The following is a 13,188-nucleotide window of genomic DNA, read 5'->3' as shown; positions in this document are numbered from 1 at the left end:
TGGAAGTATCTATATCTTTAGCTAAGCAGCCCCAGAATGTACATTAATATTACACCATCTGAGGTATATTTTTGTAGGTTTAATAAATGAGAGAGAAATTGGCATACGGTGCCTTGCTCTAGGTCACAGCTCTGGTCCCTGAAGTCAGTTGGATTTTTGGCTTTGTTTTATATCCAGTGTGGTGTCTAAACAAGAGATCTTATACCTTGAGTAGTCTCCTCTTTTACTGTTCAAGAACCAGTGAATGTAGAAAAGGGACAGTTTCTTCTAGGTGTTTCTTTCTGCTCCTTTGCAGAGAAGGGATGTGCTGATAAATAATAAGCAGGTGGTGGAGTGAAAGGCTTATTGATCCAGTCTGAGGAGTTTCTTTCCAGTATTTCCCCACAGAAGTGCTCTTGACATTTTGGGTGTGCCAATTCTTCTTTATGCAGGACTGTCCTACATATTGTAGGATATTTAATATTCTTGGTCCCCAGCCACTAAATGCCATTTAAGCCCTCAAATCATTGTGACAGCCAAAAAATGCGCCTACGTATTTCCAAATTTCCCTTACACAGCTAATATTACCTCTGGTTGAGACCCACTATCAGAAATCTTTCTGATCCTTACTTCTGTAATTTCCTATTCTGTACTTTTCTACATATTTTTACTGTCATGCTCCTTATGTTTCATTGTTGGCTCCTTTTCATCTTTACTAGGCAACAAGAATCTTAGGGGTCAAAAATTGACATTTTCCTCTTTCAATTTTGGAGGGATGTGGTAATGAGGTCATGAAGAAAACTAATTGTTTAGTCTGGCAGTCATCTGGGATGAGTGGTTAAACCCTGCCTTCCAGTCCAGTGAGAACTTGACGTAGTTCTTATTCTCAATCTAAGAGTAGGTCTGATAGTTTAAAAAACAAGCAAACAGCAACAAAAAATCCAGGGCTTACAATCTCAAAGTACACAAAACCTTTGTTTTTAAATCCCTTTAGCCATTAAGAATTAACTTCCAGGGCTTCCCTGGTGGCGCAGTGGTTGAGAGTCGGCCTGCCGATGCAGGGGACGCGGGTTCGTGGCCCAGTCCGGGAAGATACCACATGCTGCGGAGCAGCTGGGCCCGTGAGCCATGGCCGCTGAACCGGCGCGTCCCGAGCCTGTGCTCCGCAACGGGAGAGGCCACAACAGTGAGAGGACCGTGTACTGCAAAAAAAAAAAAAAGAAAAGAAAAGAAAAGAATTAACTTCCAAAATACTGAGCAATTCTTTCATTGAAAAATCAGCTGCTTAATGCTGAGTTAAAATAATTATAGGTTTTTAAACCTTTAAAACCATTTTGTAATGTTTATGAACACATAAGTGTGTAGTAAAACATGTTAAGCACATGCATGGGAGTGACCTACACTGCACTCTTGAGGTTTAGTACCTCCACAGAGAGAGGGGAGTAGGGAAGGACATGTAAGCAGCCTTCATTATATCTGCAGCTTAATTTCTTTTAAAAAATCAGAAGCAAAAATGACATTAGTAAGAATGATAAAGCTGGGTAGTTAGTACCCAGGTGTTTGTTTATTCTCTTTGTATATTTGAAAATTTCACGATCTTAATTATCTTAAAACTATGGGTTTAAGGCTTTATCTATTACAGATTAGCTACAAATTAAAACCAAGTAAAATTTTATAATGTCAAAGTTCTAATTAAGAAAGTTTTTTCATTTAACCTCTTTACTGCCTATAGTCATTCTTCTGTGTCTTTCTGTTTTTTCTTTTATGCAACCTGTTTCCACTTCCTTTGTGCAGGTTTTTCCCCCTTTGCTATTATCGTCAACTCATATACATAGAAAACGCCTGAAAACAAAACTGAAAAGTTCTTTTTAGCAATGTTTTTAGTTTGGCATAAGTCAGAAGTACAGTCATAAGCATTGTATCCATTTCCTTTGGTATGTTTAATCATTCTGTGAATTTTTCTGTATCTAGCCCAGCATATGGCAAATATTTGTCATCTATAAAGTCACAGAATGGCTAGGAAAACCAATTATCTCTGCTTATTTGTTAACTTTAAACCTCTTTGAGTTACTTTAAAAATAAGATTCCTCTTATCTTGCAAGATTTTGTATTTTCTCCTTATCAGAGCACTACTGAGTACTACTTTCAGTTTCTACCTGGGATTTGGTTTTGATTACCTTATAATTTAAAATACTTATAATGGAGACTCAGATTGTATAATATTTTTATACAGTGAACTTATGTTCTTACTCTATAATTGCTTCAGTGTACAGGCATACCTCAGATATATTTGGGGTTCAGTTCTAGACCACCACAATAAAGCAAATCACAACAAATTTTTTTGGTTTCCCAGTGCATATAAAAGTTATGTTTACACTATGCTGTATTCTACTAAGTGTGCAATAAGAGCATTGTGTCTAAAAAAATAATGTATATACCTTAATTTAAAACTACTTTATTGCTAAAAAATGCTAACCATCATCTGACAATGCAGAGTTGCCACAAACCTTCAGTTTGTTAAAAAAAAAAAAAAACGCAAAATCTGTGAAGCATAATGAAATGAGGTCTGCCTGAATTCTTCCGCATCCCACTTAACCTAAGAAACCACTGTCACAGCCGAGCTTATGCAAGAGTTATTAATCTCTACCCTAAATTTCAGGGGGAAAATATGTTACACACATAATAAATAGATGACCTTTCTTTTTTTATGAAAAGATTATCTATTTTGATTGACCTACCTGCTAATTTTTGCTATTGATCTTTCCTTCCTTAGGCAATAAGCAACAAGGACCAGCATAGCATATCATACACCTTGTCTCGGGCCCAGACAGTGGTGGTTGAATATACTCATGACAGCAACACTGATATGTTTCAGGTATTGTAACATCTACATTTTTTTTTTTTTTAAGTTAAAAACCTGTTGTAAGTGACTTGTGCTGTGGTCTGATTAAGGATTGTGATATTTGAATGCATGTCATTAAAACACATATTGATTTCTAAACCCCATATGTAGAAGTCCATGTAGCATGGTTAAAAGATGGGCTCTGAAATCAGAATTCCTGGTAAACATTACTTAGTTACTCTCTGCCACAGTTTCCTCCTATAAAGTGCAGATAATAGAACTTCCCTCGGGTGACTATTAGGAGGCTTAAATGTGTTAATACCTATAAAGTCCTCAGAACTGTGCCGGGTACCTGGTAAACACTTAACTGGTAATATTAGTAGCTATAATAATTATTAGCTATTATTATCTAAAAAAAGGAGCCAAGAGATATTTTGTACACATTTATGATTTCTTTTTTGCTTGTCTCCTTCCTCTCTAGGCAACTGAAACTACAGGCAGTTTCTAACTGTTCACATCATATATGTGGAGTCAAACTTGCTTCTCAACACATATTTGGTCAAAGCTATTGGCAATAACAGTTTTTATTTCTCTCATTCTTTGTACCAATCCAGTGCTGATGGTTTTATAAATTGATAGATGATAGAAAAGCTAAACCCAAAGACATAAGCAAAATTCATGATATCTTCTCCCTTAATATTGGGTTTTGTAAGGCCTTGGGCTTTTTTGAAACAAATGGGACATAAAGTACCTAATAATGTTGTTCTTATAATTGTAGCCCCAATGACATTTCAGTTTTTCTTTATTTTAAAGAATTAAATGAATATGAAAAGGCCTGGAGATGTCTTTGCTGTAGTCAGTAACAAAGTATTTCTTTAAGTCACTATCCCGCACATCCTTTTAATGGAATGCTGAATTTTTTAGAACAGTAGAAATATTTTTAGTTCCAAAGGTCTGAGACCATTTTCTTTGGATATCATATTCTTAAAAATAAAGGGACATCCAATGTTACATTTTTTAACCAAAAAATTTCCCCCTAACACTATCCAAACTAAATAAAGACTTTGTACTTCGTGGCAGGATAAAAACACTGAAGAATTTTATCTAAAAGTGTGCTGATATAAGGAATTCTTAAAGCTCAACTATGCAAAGAATGACTTAAGAGTCGTCATCTTTGTAAAGGGTCAATATTTTTTCTTAGTAACGGTATTCTTTAATTTTTATGATACTACTTTATAACAAATACATTAATGAACTGATTTCTAAATGTTTAAAACTCTGTGACATTTGTCACTTCTGTCATTTCTTCCACTGATTTCCTTTTTTCTTTTCAACATTCATCTTCCAAAATGAAATTAATTTATACTTGCTAGACCTTTGAAGATGTTTAGTTCACTGACACCTCACCCAGCAGAACTTTGTTCTAAGAACCTTGTCTCTCTGAAACATAACCAAGAACGAGGAAGAAAACAAAAAGGACATCTAGGCATATAAAATAAATGCCACAAAGTCCATGCACTTTTCCCTGCTCCCTGGAGAATCCCTTAGGCCATCACTAAGAACCTTTTGAAATACTATTCTTTGAAGTTTGGTTATTTGATTTCTCAATGCATGGCAGAATTAGAGTAACTAGTTAGAGGAGGGCTATGCTGCTAGAGACAAATATGCCCAACAGCAAGAAATGATGGCTGACAACCTGACAGAAAAGACACAAGAATCCTGTAAAGTATACATAAGACCTCAAAGCACGGCTTTGTAAGCCTTTAACATAAGGATCAGCGTTCCTCTACACCTTTATAGCACCTGAAGACATCAGGGCAGCTCAGCTTAATATAAAGGTATTCGTAGTATAATGTCCTGGAGTCATCATAAAAGATTTACTTTTATGTTCATTATATTCTGTTAAGGAAACTAGAGTAATACATGGTAGACATATTTCTGTCCAAAGAGGTTAAAATTAAAATCTGCAGCCACCCAGAAATCTCAGCCATCCTAAACATTTCATTCCCTGAGGTTTCATATATTCTGGATTGTAAGTTCCTACTTAATTTTATGCTCTAAGTGATTACTACATCAGAGGGAATGTGACAGATTGGTTTTCAAGGGTATAGATGCCCCAGAGTTAAGTATGATAAGTTTGAGCATTAGAAATTTCGGAGGCTTAATGATTTCACCTTACTGTTTGTGCCTTTCTTGAGTGGATTTTCCATTGTGTTCCTTTGAATAGGTTTATAGATATTTGTTTTTCCCTTAGATTGGTCGGTCGACTGAAAGTCCCATTGACTTTGTAGTAACTGACACAGTTCCTGGAAGTCAAAGTAATTCTGATACACAGTCAGTGCAAAGCACCATATCAAGATTTGCCTGTAGAATTATATGTGAACGGAATCCCCCATTTACAGCACGGATTTATGCTGCAGGATTTGACTCATCAAAAAACATCTTTCTTGGGGTAAAAAGCTTTTTTCCTAAATGTTGCATTTTATAACCACTTCTATTTCCCAGTTATAAATAAACAGAAGATCACTATTTTTCCTACTAGGAGAAGGCTGCCAAATGGAAGACATCAGATGGACAGATGGATGGCTTGACCACCAATGGTGTTCTTGTTATGCATCCACGCAATGGGTTCACAGAAGACTCTAAGCCTGGAATATGGAGAGAAATATCAGTGTGTGGAAATGTATTCAGCCTGCGTGAAACCAGATCAGCTCAGCAGAGAGGGAAAATGGTAAGTACTGAGATGTAGCTTCTTTTTTTAAACAACAATAAACTCATAGGGTGAGTTGGACTGAGTGCATTACATATTCCCAAAAACTATTTAATCTTTTACTGACACAGAGTACCAAATATGGCTATCAAGTGCTGACAACCAAATACTATACCAGGAGGATAATATCTTAATGTTTCAATTAGAACACTCTAAAAATTTATTCTTCTTTTATATTAATATATTTTAAAACCTAAGCTTTCCCAATTTAAACAGCACTCTGTGTATTTTCTACTTGTATCTATATATCTTTGAGCAACATATTTACCAAATTGGAAATATTAAACTTACTGATTAGCCAGATGTTTTAATCATAAATTGTCTTTACTATAAAGCTGAAAAGAGATAAGTTACTGCTCAATATTTTATCCTTGATTTTCAAACCCATATTTTTCATGACTACCATTTGAGTTTCTTAAATAAACAACCAGAGGAAATCTTGATTCTTGAGTAAGGAGCACGTAAGACCAAGACTCTTAGGTAAAAATCCAAAACTCAGTGGTCAATGTGTTTTTTTGATTCTTTTTTCCTCTAGGTGGAAATTGAAACCAATCAGTTACAAGATGGCTCATTAATTGACCTCTGTGGTGCAACATTGCTGTGGCGTACTGCAGAAGGCCTTTCCCACACTCCTACCGTGAAGCATTTAGAAGCTTTAAGACAAGAAATCAATGCAGCACGACCTCAGTGCCCTGTAGGGTTCAACACACTAGCATTTCCTAGTATGAAGAGGAAAGATGTTGTTGATGAAAAGCAACCATGGGTGTATCTGAACTGCGGCCATGTGCATGGCTATCATAACTGGGGAAACAAAGAAGAACGTGATGGAAAAGATCGTGAATGTCCTATGTGTAGGTCTGTTGGTCCCTATGTCCCTCTGTGGCTTGGATGTGAAGCTGGATTTTATGTGGACGCCGGCCCTCCAACCCATGCGTTTAGCCCGTGTGGGCATGTGTGTTCAGAAAAGACAACTGCCTACTGGTCCCAGATCCCGCTTCCTCATGGTACTCATACTTTTCATGCAGCCTGTCCCTTTTGTGCACATCAGTTGGCTGGTGAACAAGGCTACATCAGACTTATTTTCCAAGGACCTCTAGACTAACAGACCATTGTCCTCCAGGACTACATTATACATTTATAAGCTAAGTGATTTGGGTTTTCCAACCTGTTGTCCACATCACAGTTTTTCTGCTCTGGTCATTTGCATTAAGATGAAGAATTTTTTTAAACATTTATAATAAATAGTAGCAATTTCTGAGCAAAAATCTGGGAAACTCAAAGGAATTTCCAAAAGTACCAGACTTCTGAATTCTGAGTTTTGAAAATATATTTTGAGGAGAAAAAGACATAGTCTAATTTGATGCCTTCATTTTAGTGTTTTGAATCACCCATCCTCAGTGTTGAAAAATTGTTTTGTATAACTGAGGGTACTGTTGGTTCAAACTATGTTAGTTTACAGTTTGTTGCAAACATTGTAAAATACAGCAACATGTATATTAACTTTTTTTCTATTTATCTTTATTATAGAAAATATCTTAGAATGTTCTTGGTAGAGTAGCATGGTAATGATGGTCTCACACTCTTGGTGTGAATGGTAGTTTAGCAAGCATAGCTCAAGGATTTGCAAAGTTAGGAAGAAGGACAAGAGAGCCTCTCTCCCCACCCCCATCTAAATATGAAATTTGGTAAATTAGAATACTTTGTAAAACAAAATTCATATTAATTACCATTAGGTAAGAGGTGTTTGTTTTTAACCACATTGAAGATAATTGGGAAAGATTTTTTTTCCTTAATGTTTCTCCCAAGTGTAGTACTATAACAAAAACTTAATGCTAAGAAACATTTCATATGCTCCTTTGAATATGCAATTTAATCTAGATTATCTATTTTTCCCCCATGATAACTAATCTGTTTTTAGTATCAGCAACATTTGGCAAGTTTATTTTTTGGATATAAACTGTGGTTCATCTGTTCACTGTTTCTAGAAAAAAAAATCATTCCCATGAGAAAAAGCATAAATAACAAGAAAGGAGAGTGACTTGATTTGCTTTTAGAAAAAGAAATGCTTAATTAACTATCTTGTATTTGGACTTATTCAGGTAAGAAATTTAGAGAGATATAAAGGGTTGAATGACAACAGTGCTCTTTTTTTTTAATCTAACAGACCAGCCTTAACTGTAGGCTTGAATCCTAAAAGGACAGTTGCCACAGTGTGACTCAAGGAAATGCTTGGTTGGCAAATGAGCACCAGTGACAGCCAAATGGAGGGACATACTTGCATGGTCAGTTTATTCTCTAATTTCAGTAAGTTCTTTGCTTTCAGAAGCAAGAAAACATTTCTTCTCCCCTCCCCTACCCCCCCTTTTTTTTAACACACCACAAGGAAAGTATAGACAGTTGCACTACATCAAACTCTTTGTGACACTTGTAGAAATCAGTACACTTTTAGATTAGACAGAATCATTTTTTTAATCTTTTGTTTTCCTTTAGTTCGAAAAGTTGTATTATACTTAATTGACTCTAGCAAAATTTTGTATGTGGTAGCACAACTTTAATTTATCCTATTACAGTGCTGTTCTGAATTTTCTTTTGGTTTTTAAAAAACAAAACCTGTTGCTTAGAAGCCATGAACTATTTTACTTTACTTCAACTTGTCAAAATTTCCTTGTTTTAAAAAATCATTTGGGTTCACTCAGGAAATGCATGTCAGGAAACTTTGTATTATAAGTTGACTAGTTGTGATGTATCAGTAACTGCTGTTACTCCTTTTTCAAAGAAATATAATTGATTTTGAAGTTTTCTAGATTGTCACATGCTTTGTGACTAATGCAAGGAAATCAAGTCCTGTGTTGTATTTGTTCTAGTCATTTCTATTCAGGCTATATATTGTAGCTGATTTTTATTTGCAATTAATTTATTCAAACTGAGTAAATACTTTTCAAAATAGATATTTGAATTTGCCTTTGTGAGTTCATTTTTGCATAACTGAGAATGGGAAACCAGAAGTGAAAACTTGTGGACAAATCTAGTCCACACTCCAAAAATATTCACTTGAAATAGATGAGGAGTTTGCATTTAATGTAACACTTTGAATCTCTGGTTCTCTTGGGAAAGCATCTCTTACTTATCAATAGAGGAACTTCTTTAGTGGTTGAATAATTGAGGCCTTTCTCTAAGTCAAGCCCTGCTGGAGAGATGGCTTGTAGCAAGTTGCGTACTAGACCGTTTAATAGTGCCTTAGTGATCATAAAAGGTTCATGTTCTTCCCAAGGTGCCTGAATTTCCTCCTACCAAGTAAGAAAAATCTGGTTCACTTTCTATCAAATTTAGGTTTTGAAAACTCAGGTAATTTAAATCTTTAGTCATACTTTTTCTGTTCAAGCATTTTAATTATTAGTTCTGTCATTTTGCCAATGCCTAACAGAATACTTTTACTTATTCAGTTGTATTAAGGGAATGTCAGTATTCTGACCAAAGAGAAAAAGTTGTATTTAGGTCTCCTAAATGCACTCTCAAGAAAGACAATCTTTGTGGCTCAATTCTTTTATCAAAGTGATCTTAATATCTAAATGTTCCTTACTTTGTACAGTGAATTAAATTTCCCTTCAACTAAAATGTTAGGGTCATGAAGCAAGACAGGGTAGATATCTAGAAAGAGGAGTCTTTCATCACGTTATCTTCTCGAAGCTGTGTTTGCTTACTTTCATGATATAAAAATCTTCTAGTACGTGTGAAACAGGATAGGAATAAATAATCATGTAAATATATAATTACATCTAACATGAGTACTCCCACTCCAGTCTTCCTTCAGAAGAGTGCCCCAAGAACCAAGTGTGATGCGTGACCTTCTGACACATAGACTGAGTGAGGGCACCAGTGAAAGTCCATCCATTATTTCTTTAACTTTATAAAAAAAAATATAATTCCAACATGTTGACCCCTCATCCTAAGCGGTCATCTTATGCTTCCCCACTTTATAGACCACTGGCTGAAAGATCTGTGATCCATTCTTTGGTTTTTGTGTTCTAAGCATTAACCATGTAGCAAATCAGATCACCAAAATACTACATAACTGAACTGTATTACTCTATCTCCCACTCCCACTTTCAGAATTACTCCTATATAAGTATACTCTAAGGCCATGCCCTCAGAATTTTACCCACACATTCTTACAACGGATATTTGAATATCCACTGTGCAGACAAGCCCTGTTCTAACACTGGGTGATGTAGCAGGAAACAAAACAAAACAAAACAAAACCCTGCCTTCATGGGGTTACATTCTAGTGGGGAAGATGGAAATGAACATGAAAATGAAAAGACATATAGTATGATAGATAGTGAGCAGTTCTGAGGGACTGATAAAGCAGAAAAAGGAGATACAGAACGTCACGTGTGATGTGTGTGGGTGCGCGGAGTGTTAGCAGTATTAAATAGAGCAACAGAAAGCCCCGCTGGAAAGGTGGTATTTGAGTAAAGATCTGAAGGGAGTGGCTACTTAGGAGAAGAGCATTTAGGCAGAGGGAACACCAATTGCAAGGGTCCTGATGCTTGAAACATTTCTGTAACAGCCAAGAGGCCAGTGTGGCCATGTGATGTGAAGCGAGAGGAGGAGCAGGTTAGGTCAAAGAGGTAAAGAGACAGAAGAAGTGGGGCATGGGGGTGGAACTAGATCTCAGAGAGCCTCCTGAGACTTTTGGCTTTTATTCTGAATGAGTGGGGGGCCATAGGAGGATTTTGAACAGGGGAATGATGTGCTCAGACTTCGATTTTAATAGGATCCAAATAGGCTGAAGTGGAGCAGGGAGACCAGTTAGGAGACTGTTGCAGTAATCCTGGAGGAAAATGATGGCGACTTAGGTCAAAGCGTGGGGGCAGTGGAGCTGGTTTGAAAAGTAACCAGAATCTGAGTATGCTTTGAAGGCAGAGTTGATGGCATTTGCGGCAGATCAGATATGGGGTGTGAAAGAGCGAAGAGGAGTCAAGGATGACTTGGTTATTAGCCTGAATAACTAACTAGGAGGATCGAATTGTCATTTAGTGAAGTAGAGAACAGTTTGTGGAGGAGGGTGTACTGACTCTGGTACTTAGATTGAGACTCCTCTTAGACGAGGTATTTACCGAAAACTGTCTCTGCTTTTTTCTTTTCTTTGACTACGGTCAAAGTTCTTAATTATTATCATCAGTGTTCCCCATGTATCCTATGCTAGCTTAGAAACAAAAAAGTATTCCTCCTGATTAAGGGCCAGCTTCCTTTCATTGAAATAGAGAGTCAGGATACTTCTCATGTTTCTCCCTTTGCTTTGGCTGCCCTCTGAGGAAATGAAGTTCTGTTTTCAACTACAGTAACTTCCTTTAGCCAACTTGTTCTGATACAGTTTTTCTCCCATCTCGCTCATATACACCTTTTTCCTTAGGTCTTGCTTTTAAAAAAATTCTCAGTTTTATTGAAGCTTAATATTTTGTTGCTTCAAATCCTTTCTGGCAGTGGCAGAGCACAGTTGTGTTTGTTTTAATTTTAATATTTAAATGTTAACGGAAAACAAAGAACTCTTGAACCTATTTTATAAGTCCAGATTTTAATATCCAGCTTCCCCTTAAGGAAATATGCCTGTCTTTGATAATATTGTCAGCAGAAAATGCAGTAAAGAAGATCAAAAGAGTTCTTCTAGTAATCATTGTAAAATATCATGTCCAGACATTCTGTTACATGATATGATGGGAATGCTGATTTGTTTAGACTGACATTAGATTGTAAACCCAGCTATGTATGCTAAACTACAGCATAAAAATTCCTCACAGCCAACATTTGAGCGTTTGCTATGTGCCAAGCACTGTTTTAAATGCATCATTCTAAGTATACTACTGATTTTATTTAAAACTCAAAACAACCCTTTGAGAGAGAACTATTATCTCCATTTTATTTATTTTTTAATTTTTATTGGACTATAGTTGATTTACAATGCTGTGTTAGTTTCTGCTGTACAGCAAAGTGAATCAGTTAAATATATATATGTATATATATATGTGTGTGTGTGTATATACATATATATGTGTATATATATATGTATGTATCTCCACTCTTTTTAGCTTCTTTCCCCATATAGGTCATTACAAAGTATTGAGTAGAGTTCCCTGTGCTCTACAGTAGGTACTTATTAGTTATCTGTTTTGTATGTAGTAGTGTGTATATGTCAATCCCAATATCCCAGTTTGTCCCTCCCCCACCTTACCCCCTGGTAACCATAAGTTTGTTTTCTATATCTGTATGTCTCCATTTACAATAGAAACCAGACACAGCAGTGTCTAGTAACTTGCCCAAGGTCCACATGGCTCGTCACTAGAGGAGTCAAAATTTGAACCTCGGAAGTCTTGCTCCATACCTGTGTACACAGGCGGCTACGTTTTACTGTCCGCCCCCCAGCCTTAATGGAATTTGAAGTCTTTTTTTAAATCAATTTTAAACAATTTTTCAAAAATGATTTAAGGTGGCTTATAAAAATTATAATTAAGAACGTTAAACATCAATAGTAAAAATTTTGGGAAGAACAGAAGTAAAAGAATTTGGTATTATAACAAAGTAAGGTAGAATCAGCATTGGCATGAGTACACAAGTAGATTTAATGAAGGCCTCTAAACTTGCTAAAGGTGAGTCACAAATCGATTTAGTGCCAGGGTGTTTAGTAGGTTATTCAATAGGGGTACATGATCAGTTACAAGATCCAGGCAGCTGCCTGGAAGGTAGCAACACATCCACTGCTACAGAAACTTGTAATCATTTCTGTTCCTGCAAGCAGAGAAATTCACATGCAGGAAGCAGTGCCATTCCTTCATATAAGTAGATTCATGCAGTATTTGTCTTCCTGTGACTCGCTTGTTTCATTTAGCATAATGTCCTGAAGGTTCATCCATGTTGTTGCGTATTGCAGAATTTCCTTCTTTTTTAAGGCTGAATAGTATTCCAGACTATATGTGTATGTGTGTGTGTGTTTATTTATTTACTTTATCCATTTATCTGTCAGACATACAGTTTGTTCCGCTTCCTGACTCTTGTGAATAGTGCTGCAGTGAACAGGGAGTGCTAATATCTCTTCAAGATTCTGATTTCAATTCTTTTGGTTAAATACCCAGAAATGGGATTGCTGGATCATATGGTAGTTTTGCTTTCCGTAGAGGCTGCACCATTTTACGTTCCCACCAACAGTGGGCAGAGGTTCCAGTTTCTCCAACTCATCGCCAATACTTTGTCATCTTTTGTTTTTTGATAATAGCAACCTGACAGGTGTGAAGTGATATCTTTTTGTGGTTTTGATTTGCATTTCCCTGATGATTAGTGGCATTGAGCATTTTTCCTATACTTGTTGGCCATCTGTATGTCGTCTTTAGAGAAATGGCTACTCAAGTGCTTAGTCCATTTTTTAATCAGGTTATTAGTTTATTTTACTATTGAGTTATAAGAGTTTCTTATATACATGGTTTGCAAATATTTTCTCCTATTCCATAGGTTGCTTTTTCATTCTGTTGTTTCCTTTGCTGTGTAGAAGCTTCTTAGTGTGTCCCACTTGTGTATTTTTGTTTTTGTTGCCTGTGCTTTCGGT

The 13,188-nt window shown here is 36.2% G+C and overlaps 2 protein-coding genes across 10 annotated transcripts in view; both read left to right on the top strand.

The window, feature by feature from the left end:
* PELI1 (pellino E3 ubiquitin protein ligase 1) overlaps nucleotides 1-8,539 on the top strand; it is a 49,018-nt gene extending 40,479 nt beyond the window's left edge. For both annotated transcript variants that reach the window (XM_032652369.1, XM_032652370.1), the window contains exons 4-7: nucleotides 2,753-2,854; nucleotides 5,076-5,273; nucleotides 5,364-5,552; nucleotides 6,127-8,539. In XM_032652369.1, coding sequence (XP_032508260.1) covers nucleotides 2,753-2,854; nucleotides 5,076-5,273; nucleotides 5,364-5,552; nucleotides 6,127-6,693 — 1,056 coding nt within the window. In that variant the 3' untranslated portion in view covers nucleotides 6,694-8,539. The remainder of the gene's footprint in view (nucleotides 1-2,752; nucleotides 2,855-5,075; nucleotides 5,274-5,363; nucleotides 5,553-6,126) is intronic.
* VPS54 (VPS54 subunit of GARP complex) overlaps nucleotides 7,781-13,188 on the top strand; it is a 165,598-nt gene continuing 160,190 nt past the window's right edge. For all 8 annotated transcript variants that reach the window (XM_032652359.1, XM_032652357.1, XM_032652360.1 and 5 more), the window contains exon 1: nucleotides 7,781-7,873. The gene's annotated coding sequence lies outside the window, so the exon portion shown is untranslated. The remainder of the gene's footprint in view (nucleotides 7,874-13,188) is intronic.

Source organism: Phocoena sinus, chromosome 13, assembly GCF_008692025.1.
Source record: "Phocoena sinus isolate mPhoSin1 chromosome 13, mPhoSin1.pri, whole genome shotgun sequence".
NCBI classification, from domain to species: Eukaryota; Metazoa; Chordata; class Mammalia; order Artiodactyla; family Phocoenidae; genus Phocoena; species Phocoena sinus.
The sequence above is the reverse complement of the archived record's forward strand: the minus strand, read 5'-3'. Positions and strand labels throughout refer to the sequence as shown.